This window comes from Lytechinus variegatus, chromosome 17, assembly GCF_018143015.1.
Source record: "Lytechinus variegatus isolate NC3 chromosome 17, Lvar_3.0, whole genome shotgun sequence".
NCBI lineage: Eukaryota > Metazoa > Echinodermata > Echinoidea > Temnopleuroida > Toxopneustidae > Lytechinus > Lytechinus variegatus.
In genome coordinates this window covers 11698671-11719699 of record NC_054756.1, presented here as the reverse complement: position 1 = coordinate 11719699, position 21029 = coordinate 11698671, and the positions used below count along the sequence as shown (strand labels likewise).

Here is a 21029-nt window from a genome sequence, read left to right as displayed (position 1 = left end):
ATCAACCAACAGATCAGTTGTTTTAACCGAACCTTTTAAAGATATGTCTTCACTTGATAAAATTTGCAACTTCGATATACTGATGAAACGCACCAGCAGGCATGATAGGGTTATAAAACAAGCGTACCAACACCGTTAGAGGTTAGTATATCCGTAAGCGGTAACCGCAATGAAACCACGTGGATTATAATGGCAAGAATATTTAAAATGAATAATGATATTGTATATGACAGAATATAAACGTCAATCATGTCAATTGGCGAAGTGTTTAAGGACAAGACCACCCCAACAAAAAATGATTTTGAAAAAAAAAACCAAGAAAAAAAATCCAACAAGCATAACACTGAAAATGTCATCAAAATCGGATGTAAAATCAGAACGTTACGATATTTTAAAGATTCATTTAATTTAGTAAATAATTTTTTTTTCTGGGGTGGACTTGACCATGTTGACCTTTAAAAAATGATGAAATGAACAGCTTTACCATTTTATTTGCTTCGCATTTGAAATCGTTTCATTTCTCCTGCTCTCTATACTACATAATGGTAATTTGGGTTGGAGGGGGTAATGCATTGAATTCAATCTTCAAAAGTTTGTTAAACGGTTGTTTCCTGAAATACCATTTGTGACCAGGCGTGGAAAACTAAAAAAAAACATCGCTTAAAAAGAATGTTGCGTGAAATATCCGCACCGCCTATCAGAGTTGCTGCAAAGATCAGAAATACACTCATTTCTAATTCTGTAAAGTCATATCTAGGCATTTCACTTTTGAATAACAGACAATGAGCACTCTCGCGGTCGGTTTGGGGCACAGATGGAATAGTTTATTTTGGTATTTATCATTTTTTAAATTAATTTATATATTGCAAAAAAGGTAAGTAGATCAGATGAGAGCACCATGATATGCCTGCCAGAAAGAACGCAATCTCCCACAGTACGTTCCACAGTGTGTTCAAAGTGTGGGTAACAATGGCAAATCATTCTGTTGATTTTAGAAATCTATCATAATAATTTGGATACTGTGAGCATTGAGTATTAACACCCCATAGGGCTCTAGGGTGTGATATTGTCTTTATATATATATTTTTTTTTATTTTTACATTAAAGGCCACCGCATACCTTACGAGTCTGGCCCACGATCCGATTTTCGGAAGAAATCGCATTTTACTTATTTTCAGAAAATGTGAATGAAAAGTATAATTTATTTGAGGTTAAATTAACTTAAAGAATACTAATGTAACAATTTGGGATGATTGCAAGCCATTATTTTGGAGTAAAGAGCAGATTAGTTTCTAATCGTAGCCAATCGCACGATTGCTATGACGTCATTAAGACTAAATATGAAATTCGATTTTATTCTAACCAGAAAGACAGAATAGTCACAGAATTGAACATAGGTATTCGAATGATGATTTAAAACCTTACACAGTAAGATATTCCATGTCTCAATAATATTGTCAAATTCTATAATTACGTTTTATTCAAAAGTCGGGTAGCAGACCAATCGTAAGGTGTGCGGTTGCCATAACAGCGTAAATTACATTTTTACACAGTAAAATGTGGAAACATGGTGTACCGTATGTACATTGTGGACCACACTGTGAACAAAGAGTGGGGGTACCGTGGGCGACTGTGTTCTTTCTACCAATGACACGAGTGAAATATATACACTCTTAAAGCAAATTAGTCAAATTGACTAGATTAGTATAGTCAGCTGGGTGCAGCTGAGGGCAGCTGATAATAATGTCTAGTCACATTTCTGACGTATATTCTAGTCAGAAAAAAATTGTTCTAGTACGACTAGTAAAAATAGTGAAATGTGACTAGAACAACAGTTGCACCCAGCTGACTCGATTAACTAGTCATTTTTTAACTGCCGTTTGTTTTGAGAGTGTATATACACATGTACATGTATGCCAATATGCATGATGTAGAAGGCACGACGGTGGATGTGTTGCCTGTGAAGAGTTTAATTGCCCTACCGGACGGATCGGATACGCCGGATAACCCGGTCAAACCGGTTGCACTGGATGTTACCGATTCCTTCGATCTGGAGACAAGAAGGGTTGGTACCCTTCTTATTGCTGTATAAACCGATATCACAATGAATAAATTGAATTAATGTACTTATTCTAAATAAAACTTTAAAGCCCTCCCCGCTACATGAATGAATCTGCAGAAGAAAATGAATTAAGAATATATTTCATGGAGTTTTATGGAATTGTTTGACTTGAACTTCAACATGTTAAACTTAAACCCAATTGCATTTTTGTTTTCAGGATACATATTGGTATATAGTATGGACGCTGGTTCGTCTGAATAATGTCGTGACAATCAGAGAAACAATATACTGTAGCATAGTGCTTGAACATGAGTTGATGTCAGGATCTACGTGAATTGCTCCCGACCTGCCACTATTCGAGCCCTTTCCAGTGAACTTCAGCTCCATTCAGCCATGCTCACTGATACAATTGGATCTCCGTGAGGAGGGAAGGGGGGGGGGGCTCAGAAACATTGGACAACATCCGCGAGAGAGAAAAAAAGGTGTGCTTTTCGCGTGTAGGCAATGAACGTGCACAACGCGAACAGAGTTATAAATAAATAAAAATAATAATAAGAATAAAGCTTATTGATACGATTGTATCTCTCCGAGAGGAGAGGGGGGGGGGGGTGCGGTCACTGCCATTGGACAGCATCGATGAGAAGAAAAAAAACACGTAAACGATTGCGTTTTCCTGAGTAGGCAATGACCATGCGCAACGCGAATAGAGTATAGAAAACGAAAATAAATAAATATACCCTACATCACGATGGCCCTAATAAACCCGTATAGAGTATGTCGTTTACAAATTTTGACATCTGCACAAAAATGCCTGTTTAGAGAGGGCCTTCCTTGAATCCTGTAATAGAGTGCCTTATTCGACATGATTCTCATGGATATTGTTTACTCTTAAATGGCAACCCACCCCCCCCCCCCCGCCCCTAGTCCAGATTGGACCTTGTTGTTTGGAAATGCCCTTTCCCAAAAGCTAACATAGAGGGCACATGTCTCCCAATCTCTAATCAGTGCCAATCCACTCATCTGGGGAGCGAAGATGAGTGGATTGGCGCTATAGGGCACATGAGAGTAATTCAACCGCGCGCAAAGCATGCCGGACAGGCGTAAGTAAAGATCACATGACTTTATTGATTAAAATAATTCATTAAAAATAGATCAAATGTTTGTATATCAAAGAAAAACGATGGACATAATGCTATGTTCATACTCTTTCATAATCAAGGCGTTTGGGAAGGCTAGACTGCATTTTTGTATTTCATTTTAATCATTATTACCCACAATGCAGTTCTGGTTTTTCTGGCGATGAATTGGCCGAAATTATTGTTAGTCTTATTTCAGGCCATTTAACTTTTGATTGAGCTGGGCAAGTACCTGATTAACATATCAAGTCTTAATGTACTGTTAATTGTGACTAATGTCAGTGAATTAAAGCAAAATCTATCGAAGGATTGATTTTTAATGAGCTATGATATAACACGTGAGTGAATGGGGGTCTGTAATACTCATGTGTGCCCATTAGAGATTGGGAGACATGTGCCCTCTATGTTAGCTTTTCGGAAAGGGCATTTCCAAACAACAAGGTCCAATCTGGACTACCCCCCCCCCCCCCCCGGAAGAGATTCTATGAAACTTATTTGACGTGTTTTAGCAGTATGCACAATAAGCAAATACGTTACCTGTACAGATTGGAATGACGCTGTCCCACTTGAATCCGCTGGTGTGCGTCTCACTTCTGACACATTGCGTCTTTTTGGCGCCTTCTAACTCGAAGCCCGGGAAGCAGCCAAAAGTCACAGTGGTACCATACCGTGTGTATTTCGTATCGATGGTGCCATTTGCAGGAGGAAGCAGTTGGTCGCAAAACCCATCGGTTGTGCTGAAAACTGAATGGAAAGAAAACGAAATAGAGGTCATATCCTAGATGTAACTCTTTCGACATGTTTGTCTTGGATGCAAGAAGGGAATCGTCTAAAAATGGGAGGCATACTGCTAAAATTGGGGAAAACAAGTGGAACGTTTCTCTTTGCCAGGCTAGGGTCTGTAGGCTCTTGTGCAACATATTCGAGCTCTGCGTCATGAGTCCTGGCATGGATAAACGGTTACCTGTAAGAGAACAAGTCCTTTTTTAACATGTTTAAGTAGGGAATATGATGAGGAAGGAAGGCATGGCATTTCAACAACAACAAAAAAAGGTGATACAAGAGAGAGAAAGGGATGGGGGAGTTGTATGGAGAGAGAGAGAGACAGACAGACATACATACAGTCAGACGGAAAGACGGGGAGAAAAGGGTAGGGGAGAATGAAAGAGAGATTAAGAAAATAAAGATGGTGTAATGGCAAAATATAAGTGTGGTGTACAGAATGTCGCCATTTTGGGGGCAAAGAAAAATTTCAGCGTCGGTTTGGTTAAAAAACAAACAAATATGAAAGAAATTATGCGATATTACGGGCATAATCTTTTATACATGTACCAACACAGGGTAAGAAAACACACTAACATTGATTTAAGAGCATGTAGGCTAAAGCTGGCAATACAAGAATAAAATCTTCTCTTGATATTTTGAACCGCGGGTTTTGGGTGACGAATATTGGTGACATCGCAAAGAAATGAAGATGTATAGCCCCGATAATTAGCTTTCATGAAGATGCATATACAGAAGGATACAGAAATAACCCGGGGGGGCACTTCCATTGACGAGTGGATAGCATGCGCGACCATGGGGTCTCGAAAAGCACCCTAAATACGTAATTTCCATATTCTGAAAATGCACCCCTTACCAAGTATTGGCGTGTGAAACCCTACCCTAAACAAGTAGTGGAAACGAAACGATACGCTTGGCAAATATTCCCTGAAATGAACCCCTAAACAAGTACAGGAGTATTTTATTGTTATGTAACGGGTCCTTCGGTCGTCGATTAATTTTGGTTTAGTACGACGCCACCTTCTACACCTCGCGCAAATCGGACTCTAAACGCGTAGTGTTGGGGCAAAAAGACACCCTTTTTAAAACATTTTAATTTTGTCTTATCATCCCCGCAAATTTGACCCTAAACACTTAACTTTCCTAGCGAAATAGATACCCTTTTTTCTATAATTTTGTGTTTTTGATACCCTTTTCACGTTACGTAGCGTGCCCTATTGTGAAAAAGACATCAATTTTACGTGCTTTTTTGCTCGCGCATGGTAACAACTCGTTAATGTAAGTGCCCCCCCCCCGGGGGAAAATAAGTGTCCATGACGAGTGTGTGTGTTTGTGTTGGGGGAGGGGTGGAATATAGTCATAATCCTGCCGAAGTCTGACCGTCTGAGAGGATAACAAGAAGAGGAAGAGAGAGGTGAGAGTAACGGATGGGATATTCTTGGCAACCATGCTAAGTGCAGACGCAAAGATAGACAGGTGCCTACACTTTGCTCTATATTCACTATTTTATTCAGCATGAAGCGATTGGAAACTGACCAATACGTGGGTAACCTGCTCCAAATAAAGATGAGTTTTATTATGACCTCAAAACACTTTTAATGTATCTGACCATGTTAAACACTTTAATTCTGATTTATTGACCCGTTGGAGTATTAACGACTGTTCTACGAAGTTTGTATACGCAACGTACAAATAGTTGATTTGAAGTGGAAATGATGAGAAGTATATCTCTTTCTTTCAAGTCGAGGTCATGCAAACATGTACAATAAAAACCGCAAAGAGAAATGCTGAATAAAGTACTAAAACTAATGTAAGGAAAGCAAGGTAAAATGTAAAAAAAACCCCGCAAATTAGAAATAAATGTTACTCAGTTGGTGTGACGCTGTGGTTCTAAGTTATAAGAGCTCGACTCGACCCTCTTTTGCGGGTTTGCCCCTCCGCCTCTTCATTTGCTTACGCCATTTTGAATCCTCTAATTTCCAGGCCCCTTTTCTCGCGTGCCAAAGATGTGTTTCCCCGTGGGGAAAATGAGGATTAAATTTGGCTTTGGAGTTTGTATCTCACTGTGTCATCAATTACAACACATGTCATTTGTGTCAGGGTAATGTTCATTCGTAGACATGGTATAGGTGCGGGGAAAATTACACGGATTTATACCGCTCATATAGTGCACTACGCTCACATGATTACGGACGTGTAATGCATTATGTACATAATGTAAATGGTTTAACCTGGTTCAAAATTATGATATTGGAACCAGCGCTGACCATATGTCGTAGATTAACCAGTGAAACCGACTCCAGACCGATCAAGGCTTTTACAAGTTATTTCCAATAATGTACCATCGGTCAAATGGGAGTCGGTTTCATCTGCACCACTGAACAAGCTCAAATCCTGACCATTAGTACTGTTGCTTTTATGTCTTTTTGGAGATTAGTACATTTATAGTGTATTATCTGCGAAATAGTAGGAATAATCATTTTCTATTAAGAATATCCAGCAAACTGATACAAAATCAACATTTTTTTTCTGTACATTCATGAACAGAATAAATAGTGTTTTCAGTGAACGGACACTTTCCACTTGCTAAAAAACTACAAGAACAAAAAGAACATGGGGGCGGGGCGTCAGGGTATCTTAAAAAGGTGGATGGCACGTCGTAATGGTAACGTCTCTTGTATCACTTATCGATTTACAGTAAACATGGTAAAGCAACCAACAGACCGGGATACCTCCTTTTGTATTCAGTATGACCACGTACATTTTCTCACACTTTCCTCTCTTTTTTTCTCCTCCAGTTTTTCACTACATTAAAAAATAATAATGGATGGTCACCCCTGCTGACTGCCGACGTCCCTGCCTAGGTCTATTGCAATCCCTTGTTTTTGCCTAAAGTCACGTGCACTAACTTGCATAAAAAAGGTCAGCTGCAAATAAATATGCTCCATAATATAACGTATGCCATGCCCTTTCCATTGCTAATCATTAGGTAGGTTGAAGATTTGCCAGTTTCCTAATAAATTGTCAAACCTTGCCAACTATTCGTTTTCGAGAGGTTTATTGGGGCAGATTTTTGTTTCCAATGTCAATTTCAATTTTAATCCAAAAGAAGTACATGCATGCTGCTGAGGTGCGGATTTTTTCCCCTTTTTTTTTAAATCAGTGGTTGCGGAAATGGCACAAGAGGTCGCAGTAATCTGCTGCAAAAAAAAGAAAATCGGCTTGGAACGACTGGGGAGTTAGCATAGCATAGTACATAACATACATGGCAGATGAGCGGAAAATGTGAATTTAAAACCGTTCGGTTGGCAAAAAACTTTTGCTGGTAACTTTGAGAGATGTTTTTCTCCCTCTTCGCACCCCTTTTCTGTTTCCTATCACCTTAATTTTTTAGGTAGTCTGTGTATATGGAAGAAGAAATATACAAGATAATGTTTACATTAAGTTTAATGAAAATGAAATCAGGACCCAAACTGTGTTCTGTAAACCATGATAACAGCAGCCATGATACAGGGAGATACCAGTGCGGCGCATTGTACCTAGGAAGTTTGAAGATGTCACGGAAATTACTAGAGCGAATTATTCAGCACTTAGACAAATTCATGAAACAATATTCTGATGTTCGAGAAAAAAAGAGAAAAATCAGACTTCATTTACCGGAATAGTGGTTTGGACCCCCACAAATTTGGCGGGAATTCCCGGAGCAGGTGGAACTGCATTTATCGTCTGTCACCCTGCTGGAGCTGACGTTCCTTGGTAACTGGTTGATGCAATGACAGCTTTTGCCCGACATAGCAGCATGCGACGTGTTTTCAGTGCGACAGAGGGTGAGGCAATCATCTACACTATCGGCTCCCTCTGATGATGTGAGGGATAAGATTGGTTGGATGTTGGAACCATCAGCTGGGTAGCATCCCACGTATCCAGGCTCTATAGTTGATTAAAAAAAAGTTGGTTGATATGAAAACTAAAAGTAACGAACGTTTCCTTAGGCTGTCAGTCGTCACTAAAGCATGGACCTGCCCACGGAGGATTATATCATTACTGGGGTGCTGTAAACAATGCTCAGCACCCCCAGTAACGATAGAATAATCATCCGTGGACAGGGCCCTGTACTTAAAATCATGAGTGCTTGCAACAGACAACATCGAACTCAATAAATCATGGAAATTTTGGTCACTTGTCTGCTCTTTAGAGAAATATATATATATATTATTTTTACAAAGTTTAACGGTTAACACAATATGGTTATCAAGTCAGAATAGGTGTACAGAGAGTGTAGTAAGATGTTCGGTTTTTAGCTCGCTTTCCCTCTGTGAAATATTGTATTAGTACACTCTACTATTTTCATGCACATTTTCTTTATCATTATTCAGCATTAGTTTCGATATCTTCACAATATAAATCTTTGTGGACGGATTGTGGAGTGCTACAAGGTCCATTTTTTTTTCTTTTTCTTTTTTATTTACTTATTCATTTATTTATTTATTCATTGTTTATTTTATTTATTATTTTTTTTTTTGGGGGGGGGGGTCATTTAAAACCTACATGTACTAGAGTCAATTTGGAACTTTGTTCTATTCATTTAAGGGGTATTAACGTTGCCTATGATCATACTGTTTAACGGTCATTTGTGTAGTGTAATTCCACGCCGAGTACGTAATGTTGAGTACCGCAAGGATCTATCTTTGGTCCGTTACTCTAGTACTCACCTTGGCATATCACGCCAGCGTCTTTACTATGAGTGCAAACTGAATACTTGTAGTTTGTGAAGTGGCAATATGCGAGACTTCTCTCATCTGAAAGAGAAGAGAAAGGAACAAACTAATTAAATTTGTACAACTGCTTTCATGTGAGAAAAATTCATGATTTCATATAAACACACCAGGTGATTGAACAAAATGAGGTACATTTTTTTTCAAAAGACTGCAAATAAGTAGGAGTTGCAAGGTGTATAAGAGGGGCAACATCCCTTTTTAAAGTGATGAAAAAGATAATGTGCTCATACTGACAGGCGTAGCACACTCCTTACTCTATTCAGGTTCGGAAAAGATTAGGGGCATGACAGAAGAGCCAAGAGGAATATAAATCCAATGCATCCATTTTCATAAAAGAAAAAAAAATCTAATTATATTTCGGGCTTGCTTGTCCCCCGATTAAAATTCCCAAACTAACTTCCAACGCATGACATGTATCCGTTGTAGTAAACCGGTCCCGTTCCGGATCCAAATTCCTGACTGGTTTGAAACCTCATGGCAGCTCCCGGGTATCCGGCTTGCCGGCATATGACCATGCCTATCTGAACGTCAATGGAATCTCCGCAGTAGGTTCCCCAGATCCCATCGTTGTGTATTTCAACTCGACCTTCGTTGGGTTTGGCCCCTCCCACTAATCGAACGTCTCCTGTTAAAACAATTCATGCAGATCAATATCAATATACGCCTGCTGGCAATACTTAATCATTCTTGCATATTGTTTAAGAATATTTATTCAGAATTAATACATTTTTAGGTCCCGTCTTAGGTTTGTGTATTTGTATGTGTGTGTGTTTAGACCTCTGCCATGTTTCTAACCTCTTTTCAATTTATTCATTTATTTTAGAGAGAGCTGCTAACTTCAATTCCAATCATTTACATAATATAACTTACGTAACAAATTATATCATTATATAGAAAAAGCGTGTCATGGGCTTATAAAGTGATAGATTGATATGTGTGGGATGTTATCTATGAAAAACGAACCTTGTCAGAATGCCATGCAAATATATCGTAGCTTTGAATGGGCACTTTGAAAAGTCACACACCAGAGTTGAATTCATCCAGGCATATTGATGGACTTCAGTCATTATAGGATTAAATCTCACTGGATAGATATCATCCTAATTACATCTGTATTAAACATCATAGATGTTGGATAAATTAGAATATATAATCGGAAATCAAAATTGGAAATAGTTCGATTTGCTGCAAGCGTAAGGTAACACACTGAATTCAGCGATTTTTTTTGTTTTCAGGAAAAGTGATGAGTCAATACAAATATTGCGGAATAACCATTAAAAGAAATCAATAATAGTTTACCTGAGGCATTCGCCCACACCATACTAGAACAGCAAATATATATGATCCACAGCCAAAGGGCAAAGGCAGGGTTAACAATACTGTTTCCATGAATTGTTGCCATGACTTCTAAAGAGAATAATGATAAAAGGAATGTTATCGAATTAGACTTAGAAACCGTTTGTCAATGCTTTTTGTCTCGATGAAAAATGTTGACAACTCATCGATGCATCGTGGTTAACTACACAGTTTGCACCTAAAAGGACAAGTTCATCCCAACAAAAAGTTGATTCCAACAAGTACTGGAAATTTCATAAGATGCATAATAACAAAAGTTATGATATCCAGTTTCGTTTAATTTCACAAAAAAGTTATATGCACATCCTGGTCGGTATGCAAATGAGGAAACTGGTGACATCCATTCACTATTTCTTTTGTATTTCATGATATGAAATACTCTAATATTTTTCCTCATTGTCAACTGAAACAAGAATTAATCCCTCCCTGAACATGTGGAGTCAGCATACTATACTACATGTATATGATTCGGTCAAGTTGGTCCTTATTGTCGAATTTGTGAGAAAAAAAACCCGAACTGTTGTAGAATCCACACAATACAAAAAAAATAAAAATAAAAATTCAAAACAAAAGTAATAGTACGTGAGGGATATCATTGTCTGTCTCATTTGCATGTCACTGAGTTGTGCATATCACTATTTTGTGAAAAATAAGCGAAAAATTCGAAAATGTCATAACTTTCTTATTTTACATCCTATTTTGATGAAAATTTTAGCGTTATGCTAGCTTGATTTTTAGGTACTTATTCAAATCAACATTTTTCTTGGGTGGACTTGACCTTAAATGCACTTTTATAATTTTAATCTGCCTTGAGAGATACCTATATCATAGACCTGGCCGTATGGAGAAGGCTTTTTGTCTTTGGGAGCGAGCAAGACGCATAAAACTTTCGAAAAACTCGGAAGCGGGGGAGTAGGGAGCGAAGCGACTGAGCTTGCCACGTTTTTGTTTTGTCTTGTTTTTGCATTTCCTAACACTATAGGCTTATTAAAGCATTTTGTGTATTTTTCAGTACACACTGCTTTCGATTCTTCTTTATTTATTCCCTTTAATATAATTGATCGATTTAATAAATTATTTATTTATTCTTGATTTATTTCATTTATACATTCATGTAATTATATTACTTTATATATATATATATATATATATATGTATATATATATATTTGCACATGTTGTCCAGCCCAACCAGGTCATAATATAGCGAAGGAGTAAAACCGTTGAACTGATCATGATTTTTTTCTTGAACAAAAAAAAAATCAGCTTTGCTCTTTACGTGGATTTATTTATTCCAAAAAATGAAATATTTGACATTTAGAGTGCGTGACATCATTATCTACATCGTATGCATTATCTTGGTATTATACATTCAATGCTTATTTAAAAAGTTTAAGAAAAAAGATATATCACTTGGGAGGGGGGGGGGTACTCTTCGATTTTTGTCTGAACATTTCAATGGAATGATGCAACAATAATTGTTTCAATATGACTTCAATACTATAGTTTAACACAATCACAGATAACGACTGCAGACAAACCATCCACAATCAGACAATGATTGCAAATCCATTTTACTTGCGTCTAAACAGGAAGCTATCGAACGATCGGACAGCACTTCATGAAACTCATTGACATGATGATCAGGAAATAGACAAACTTGATAATAATACCAATAAGTATCCAACATCCCCAGATGCAATTAAAGAAACACGTTTATAATCTGTATTCTGTATAAACAACTTCCCAGCCGATAGTAGTAGAATAACAGCTTAGTAGAAAGAGTTGTAGTCTTACGTATGTAATACGGTATTGAAAATAGAAGTAAAAGGAGTAGTACTATTAATAGTAGTAGCAGTAGTAGTACATGTAGTAGTAGTATAGTAGTATAGTAGAAGTAGTAGTAGTAGTAGTAGTAGTAGTAGTAGTAGTAGTAGTAGTTTGTAGTAGTAGTGGTAGTAAAGGTAGTAGTAATAGTAGTAGTAGTAGTAGTAATAGTAGTAGTAGTAGTGGTGGTAGTATAGTGGTAGTGGCGGTGGTAGTACATGTAGTAGAAGTAGTAGTAGTAGTAGTAGTAGTAGTAGTATAGTGGTAGTGGTGGTGGTGGTAGTAGTAGTAATGGTAGTAGTGGTAGTAGTAGTTGTAGTAGTAGTAGTAGTAGTAGTAGTAGTAGTATAGTAGTAGTAGTAGAGTGGAAGAGCCGTGGTGTAGTGGTTCTGACTCTCGCCTTGTAAACAGAGGGTCGTGTGTTCGAATCCCACCGCGGTCTAGCGTCCTTTGGCAAGGCGTTAATCCACACTTTGCCACTCTCGACCCAGGTGCTAAATGGGTACCCGGTAGGATGCGAAAGATATTGTATGTTTGATTTTGCCAGCGCCATAATGAGGCTGCGATGAATGCAAGGAATGCTCCCCAGGGAGTGGAAATTGTGCACTTTTCGTGCGGGATTGAAATGAATCCAATGACCGGGGTAATAATATGCTGTAACGCGCTTTGGGCCATTCTGGGAAAAGCGCTTTATAAAAATTGGGTATTATTATTATTATTAGTAGTAGTAGTAGTAGTAGTATAGTAGTAGTAGTAGAAGTAGTAGTAGTAGTAATAGTAGTAGTGGTGGTAGTATCGTGGTAGTGGTGGTGGTAGTACATGTAGTAGTAGTAGTAGTAGTAGTAGTATAGTGGTAGTGGTGGTGGTGGTAGTAGTAGTAATGGTAGTAGTGGTAGTAGTAGTTGTAGTAGTAGTAGTAGTAGTAGTAGTAGTAGTAGTAATAGTAGTAGTGGTGGTAGTATAGTGGTAGTGGTGGTGGTAGTACATGTAGTAGTAGTAGTAGTAGTATAGTGGTAGTGGTGGTGGTGGTAGTAGTAGTAATGGTAGTAGTGGTAGTAGTAGTTGTTGTAGTAGTAGTAGTAGTAGTAGTAGTAGTAGTAGTAGTAGTAGTAGTAGTAGTAGTAGTAAGTAGTAGTTTGTAGTAGTAGTAGTAGTGGTAGTAAACTTAGTAGTGGTAGTAGTAATAGTAGTAGTAGTAGTAGTAATAGTAGTAGTAGTAGTAGTCTAGTGGTAGTGGTGGTGGTGGTAGTAGTAGTAATGGTAGTAGTGGTAGTAGTAGTTGTAGTAGTAGTAGTAGTAGTAGTAGTAGTAGTAGTAGTAGTAGTAGTAGTAGTAGTAGTAGTAGTAATAGTAGTAGTGGCAGTGGTGTTGGATTATAATATAAATACGTAAATTCCACGAATATAAATTATCTGCATTTTTACATACACAAAACATCTACAGTTAAATGGACGACATTAAATCCAAGCAAATATCAACTCGTGGGTGTATGAATAAATGTGCATTGGTAGAATAAACAAGTAGAGAAATGAATGAACAACAAATGCACAGACGAATGAATTAATTTGATACAATAACAACAACAACACAATAATAGACACAAAAACAGTGTAACTTAGCTTGATGAATGTCTTAACTTACCTACGACATGACAAACGTCAAAAAGTGGGTAACTGTCTTGACAAGATCAGACTATTAAAAAACGTGTAATATTTCTCGTTATTGAACTTGTTTTCAAAGTTCAACAAGCACGCAGACAGGGGAACTTGTTCGTCTATTTCTCTTATTAGAAAGCAATGGACCGTGGTTGGTTCCGTTTACCTCAGTTATTCATCAATACTCAATTATGATTGGAAGTTTAATATGAATAAGCATGGCCCACTAAACAATAAAAGAAATGTCATTTTGAAGGGTACTTTTGGTTTACTCCGCACACAGTTAAAGTGACTCACTCTTCTGTTTTTACTGGGAAACGAATAAAAACAAAACCAAGCCATATTTTATGCCAATATTTGAACAAATTCATGTTGATATCATCTGGGTGTCACAATCCGCTTGTGCTAGGAGAGAGAAAGAGAGAGTAACTTTGCTTGTTGACGAATATGCACTATTACCGGTATACATGTTTACCACAAAGATGCCACATATTACTCAATAAACCGTTTTGAAAATAGAAAATAAGACACCAGGGCTCCGTAACACAAAGTTTTGCGATGAATTGCAAACATGAAAGGACACTTCTAATTCGTTATTGGTCAGTATTTTTAACCGAATACGTGTATAACATTTATCTTGATTGGTCAGTTCATTTATCATGTTTATTGATTGATCGCTAATCGTTGTGTTACGGAGCCCTGGTTATGAAGAGTTGGAGACCTCGCTCACAGAAAAGTTTTTTTAAAAATATATATTTCTTGTATTTTCTTACTCTATTAATGATGTTCGAAAACTATTTTCACAAATCCCCCACACACCCAGAACAGACGATTTATCTTCAAAACGGTTTGTTTGTTTGTTTGTTTTATTTCCGTAATCAAAATTAAAAAATATACAATATACAGGAGATATACATACAATAATAACGGAGGATCACCCAATTCAGCTGTATTTGCAAAATACTGCTGTTCTTCCTTGGGGTCCTACGGTGTGGGGGGGGGGGGTAGGGTTGCTGGTCTAGACATGATATGCATGACGTACATGTAGCTGGGGTGCCGGGAGGAATGTAATGGGGGGGGGTATCAAATTACCATTTAGACGTGTTACATGCATGGAATTCCAAAATGTGGTATGGTTCCAATTTCGATTCCTTCTTAAAACAAACCTTTCATTTTAACTGCAACCCAAAAGTCAACCGATGTGTTAAAACGAACACCGGTTGTTGCCTTTAGAGAACCCACCCTGAGGTATTAAAATCACACCCTAGACATTCAACATAACACTAAAAAGGGTAAAAGTAATAAGCAAAGTATTATATAAATATTTTTGTACGGTAAATAAAACCAAACCAAACACACAAAGATATTCAGCTAACACCGTGGTAATAATGAGTGACGTGGTCCTCCATGTCTATGTACATTGATCATCACAACACTTTCTATGTGTAAATTATGCAACTTACCGGGGGGGGCACTTCCATTCACGAGTGGATTCCATGCGCGACCAAGAGATCTAAAAAAGCACCCTAAACACGTATTTTCCATATTTTGAAAATGCAACCCTTAACAAGTATTGGCGTGCGAAACCCTACCCTTAGCAAGTATTGGAAACAAATCGATACTATTGGCAAGTATTCCTGAATTTATTGAATCCCTAAACAAGTACAGTGATATTTCAATGTTATGTCACGGACTTCGGTTTACCTACATCATTGGGTTTAGTACAGCCCAACTCGCACAAATCGGACTCTAAACAAGTAGAGTTGGGGCAAAAAGGATATCCTTCATAAAACATTTTAATTTTGTTTTATCATCCCCGCAAATTTGACCCTATAAACACGTAGCTTTCCTAGCGAAATAGAAACCCTTTTTTTATCTTGAAAAAGACATCCCTTTTACGTGTTTTTTGGTCGCGCATGGTATCCACTCGTCAATGTAAGTACCCCCCCCCCCCCCGGGCAACTCAACACCTTTACAGGTGCAACCCTTTTTTGAGACTAGACAGACGTGTGCAAAAATGCGCAACACTCTAGGCTTATATTGATATTTAATATGAATAAAAAACAAAGAAATATGCTCCCTTAAACATAACAAAATTATGTTTTTATTCTATGATGGTGTATGCATGTGTTTACTAATCCAATAATCTTCCTATCCTAATAATAAAATGGGAGTCATCGTTCCGTATTTAGAAATTATGTTAACGAGGAACAGGAGAGTTCGGATACAAACCAGGCGATACATTACAAGGTCGAAATTACATCATCTTTCCTTCCTGGCTTCCACCCATCCCACCCCCCCCCCTTCATTCTGCGCATGATCAGAGGAAGGTCATTGGTACTGTAGTGACAGGGTGGTTTAAAATCTAATGAGTTAAGCGCCAACTCTGATGTCTTGATTATTCATATATTATTTTTAATTGTGTTTTTCATTTTAATACATCCATAAAAAAAACAATGCGTCCACGAACGACTGGTAGAGTATATATCACAGTTTGCCAAATACATTGTACAACGTGCTATAATATGCCTTCAAAGTAGAAATGCAACAACACCTGCTTAGAGTGTTCATGGGTGTGCTATTCTATAGTCACCTGGTATGATTCAATTTCTTCATCCTGCTATGTAAGGCATGAATACTATATATCTTGCTTTGAAATCTGCCTATATTATGACAAAAGAGATGAAAGGTTATTTGACCAAAATTGTCTCCAAAGTAACTGCAAACTGGTCAATACACGTGCACATGTTTGCTGTAAGCACTTTACTTTGATACGTTTCATTGTTATTTGTATGCTAAAATGAAATACATGAAACATGGATGTTTCATTTAAAGCAGCTGAGAGCATTAAACAGATTAGAAAGCGTTTTCATGTTTTACCAAATTATATTGGTCCTAGTAAACAAAATGAGATAATAGGAAAATCATCAGTGAGTTAAACCGCCTTTTCACACGATAAACAAAAATCGTAATTTGACTGATGATTGCAGTGAAATATACGGCTAATGACAAATACTTAGCACGTGTGAAACCAAACTAGAACATGATCAGAATCACGAACGCTAATCACAGTCACGATAACAATAACAATCATCGTTACAATGATGATTCAACTGGATTCACATGTATAAAGGCCGAACGTCACATCTAGATATCAATGCCAATTCAAAGGGTAATGGACTCATTATATGAAAAACAGTCATTGATTAAAATATAGAAACAGCGCATGATCAGTCTCATAAAGCGATCGTGCATCGCAGGCTTGTTTAGTTTGTGTGTTCAAAACAAGGGTTTATTATATTGATTCTATGGATGATGATTTTGTTACTTTGTTTTAAACGAATAATCTTAAATACCTAGACATTTACGATCAAACCAAAAGTTAACAAGGACCCCTGTATGATAATTCATTAAAGTCATTGCGATAAAGTGACGTCGAAGCGTTTTGTTTCTACTAGTTGATTGCGGTCGGAATTGAAGGAAGATCGTAAAGATTAAAGTGACCATGGCTTGTCTTTCTTCGACACGTTTGACCCATGAAAAAATAGACAATAAAACAACAACAACATCAACAACAGCACAGGCCGCCTGTGTCCTCTCAGACTCACGTCATGGGATATGATAAGCATGACATGCATAAAATCAGGTATACCTTAATAACCAAGGATAGGTGTTAGTCAACACTTACCTATAAAGATCTCTTGTCATGCCTGTAATATAGTTGTGGGGCCCGAAGAGTCTTTGAGGGGTTTAGAAGTGGGATCACAATTCCATTTAACATGTTTAATAATAATGATATGGATGGCGTAACATGAAATATGTTCTACATGCGCTAAACATTTTGAAATCATATTACCCCAGCTGTAGCCGAGCCGTCTTCCTTTCGGATACACATGCACCTCACCCATGTCGCCTGTGTTGAGTGCAGGACATTGTGGGTAAATTTCTTGCTGTGAAGAAAACATGCCACGGTTGGGAATCGAACTCATGTCCCTCAGATTAAAAGACGAAAATTCGTAACCACTATACCACGACCCCCATCCCATCGTTTACGGTTTGTATTTATCAATCTCATTCTATTTTTGTATAGATTTTTTGTGTTAACTCTATTTATATGTTTCTTGATTATATTCATATTTTGTATTGAATACTTTCATCTATTTGTTTTACTGGATATTTACTTCTTTCTTTCCTTCTTTCTTTATTTCTTTCTTTCTTTCTTTTCTTTATCCATTAATAATTTACTAATCTATTTATTCATTTATTTATTTATCTATTTATTTATGTATCTATTTATTCATTTATGTATTTGTTCATTCATTTACCTGATTTTCATTTATTTATTTCATCTATCGATATTCCTTTTTATTTTGGGGGGGGGGGTGTTCGTCCTTATAATTTCTGCCAAGAATGTAATGACTTTGGTGTGTGCCCAATTATCGACTTGTTAAACCTCAGGTCGAGTCATACCTTAGATTGCCGATAAAGTAAAGTTAAACATAATTGTTTAGAAGTTTAAACAAGTTATTATTGCTTAAACAGCGTACTATTTTTTCATTGTTTATATAGCTTCTGGGTATCCAACATGTCCGAATCATTCGGATGGTAGATGCAGGAGTGCCAACACTGTAAAAAATGAAGTGCTAATTTAGCACTTACAGTGCTTGTATAGTGACTACACTTTGAGTGCTGATGTAGTCATTCAAATTTGAACTAGAAAATCAGCACTCCGCATAGTGTAGTCACTCTACAAGCACTGTAAGTGCTAAATTAGCACTTCAATTTTTACAGTGTAGCAATTCGATGTACAAGGTGTGCTTGGAGGACAGTCGATAAAAGGGAACATTTTGAAATCCTGCATGGTTAGCTGCTGACAAAACTTATCTAAGGATGTCACGACATTTTTTTTTCATAATTGTTCATTGCGTGCCTTATCTGATGCAACTAAAGAAGTGATAGTATTCCCGGTGTGATGCTGAGATGGTTAGAGGCCTGGGGTGAAAGGGAGGGGGGGGTATTGCGATAGATATGAACACTTGGTATTATTGAATAGAAAACAAAGTAATAGCCAGAAGTGTTTCCCTAAATATTTTAGACAATGACAGCACAAAACCACTCTCCTTCTTACTTAAAAATCCTGGATGTACCCCTTGTGCAACTGTCACCCTATTTCGAAACAAGGGCAGATGCGTGGGAGGGGTTGGGTGACGTGTCGAGAGGCACATTATGCAGAAGTAAGGCGACACTTTGAATGGCAGTTTCAGGAAGCAGCGGAGAGTGCAGTGCTTCATTTTTTTTTTTCTTATTTCGTAAAATATAAGTATGATAATTATGATATAGGCATGGACCTATCCACGGAAGATTATTCTATTGTTACTGGGGGTGCTGGGCATTGTCACAATCCTCCGTGGATACACTGTAATAACTGCGGTGTTAAAACTGACACCAATTGGTGTTAATAAAGGACCACACCCTGAGATGTTAAAATTACACCCTAGAGATTAAACGTAACACCAAAGAGTTTTAATGTAATAACAAAAGGTGTTGTAATAACACCTATAAGTGTAAAACTAACACCACCAATTTAACACCGGTGTAAAATAACTGGTGTGGTCCTCTATACACCGATTACCACCACAGTTTTTGCTGTGTAGGTCCATGGATATAGGGAAGGGAAGAGAGGGGGCATTGACGCTAACGTATTTTTCTCCTTTTTTGTCAAACATGTAGCCCCTTTTTAGGGGGTGTGGGCTTATCTATCAACATGATCAAAGTTGTGCAACTCTGCAACAAAAACTGTTGTCCCTACATTACTTATTCATATAAAATCTCATATTTACACGTAGGCCTATATTGATTTTATGTGTGGGGGGGGGGCAGCCGTAAGAACGCCCTGCAAACGTTATTATTGATTTAATTTATATCTATAAAGGGAAATGATATTAAATAATGGAAGGCAGAGCACTTCAAAAATAATTTCAGTCTTAGGACGGCACTAAAACAATGCGTATGAAGTCAAATAATACCTTTAATGATTTCGATATTATAATGAAATGTATTTTAGGTTTCTGCCTGTACCATTTTTGTAACCAGGAAATCCGCCATTAAAATGTATTCGTGTTTGTTTTAAACTCTTCAACTTTTATGCTTATTTTACGTTCATCATCATGAACAATCACATCATATGCTTCATGTGTTAGTGCTGGTGCTGCGCAACCGCATGCCAAGTCACACATGCAGAACCGAATCCTAACCGAACAAAGCTATTACATTATGACTACTGACATACCATCGGTCGGTTTGGAGTCGGTTAGTTTGGTGTGACAGACCATAGCATTTGAAAGGGACGTCACCTTGGGTCTATTTACAATTCATCTTAATGCCAATTTGTCAAATTGCCAACTTGTCTACTACCAATTGGTCTACAATCAGTTCGTCTACTCACCACATGGTCTTTCATTTAGCCTCATGCTATTCCGTCTAATAACCGGTTCGTCCAATAGCCATTTAGTCCACATACCATTTGGTCTAATTAAACTACAGTGTTAATTGTGCAAAATGAATGAAAAGAAAATGGATATTAGACCAGCTGGTTATCAGACGAAATTGTAATAGACGAAGTGATGATTGGATCAAATGGCTGTTACACGAAATGTTGATGGACGGAATTGCATTAGACTAAATGAAGGTAGACCATGTGGTGTGTGGACGAGTTGGCAGCGGACGCATTGGCAATTTACCCCCACCGTTGCCTAAAACGCTTGACGTTGATTAATTCAAGATTGCCAAGAGTCATGAGAGTGATTCATGAATCTTTAACAAACCACATTTTGAGCATCATGAACATGGTTGAATGGTGGAATGTAGACATAGCGGAGACGAAACCACACTAATTGGTAAGAAATTACACTTTTCCCAGGGTTATACATTTTAGTCATCTTTGTCAAGTGAAGTGGGCCTTTGTTTTTATTGCTTTACCTTTAAGAAGATGCAAGGTCTAATTTGTCATCAACTTCTCTAATATTTTGTAAAAATGAAGCCCTGGAATAAATTGCACCTGAAATCCGTTTTTAGTGCTTATAAAGAAAATAATAATAAGTGACCGGTAGGACAATCCATTTTTTGCATGCATGTGTTATAATTATTGTGCCCAGCAGAAATTAAATGATGATTTTCGGTCACACACAAGCTTCCGAGATCTTTGAGATTTTAATCCATAAACTTTTGCTATGATTTCTCTCACTGACTTACAGCTGGAAGGGGCGTCGCATGGGGTCCATGACCCACCCCCCCAAAAAAAAAAGTACTCACGACAATAATGAAGGAGAAAGGGGGAAAAAGACAAGGAAAGTGGGCGAAATATCGTTTTATGAATATTTTTTCCAAAATCTATTACAAAATAATATTTTTTGCGTTAATTATTACAGAGTTCA

At 37.5% G+C, this 21029-nt stretch overlaps 1 protein-coding gene across 1 annotated transcript in view; it reads right to left on the bottom strand.

The window, feature by feature from the left end:
- The window catches only part of LOC121430731, a 51076-nt gene that overhangs the window by 4427 nt on the left and 25620 nt on the right, over positions 1-21029 (bottom strand). Inside the window, exons 3-7 of the mRNA XM_041628105.1 lie at positions 10059-10166; positions 9157-9384; positions 8694-8780; positions 7639-7911; positions 3736-3942 (exon numbers count right to left, since the gene is read on the bottom strand). Of these exons, the coding sequence (XP_041484039.1) occupies positions 3736-3942; positions 7639-7911; positions 8694-8780; positions 9157-9384; positions 10059-10161 (898 nt within the window). The 5' untranslated portion in view covers positions 10162-10166. The remainder of the gene's footprint in view (positions 1-3735; positions 3943-7638; positions 7912-8693; positions 8781-9156; positions 9385-10058; positions 10167-21029) is intronic.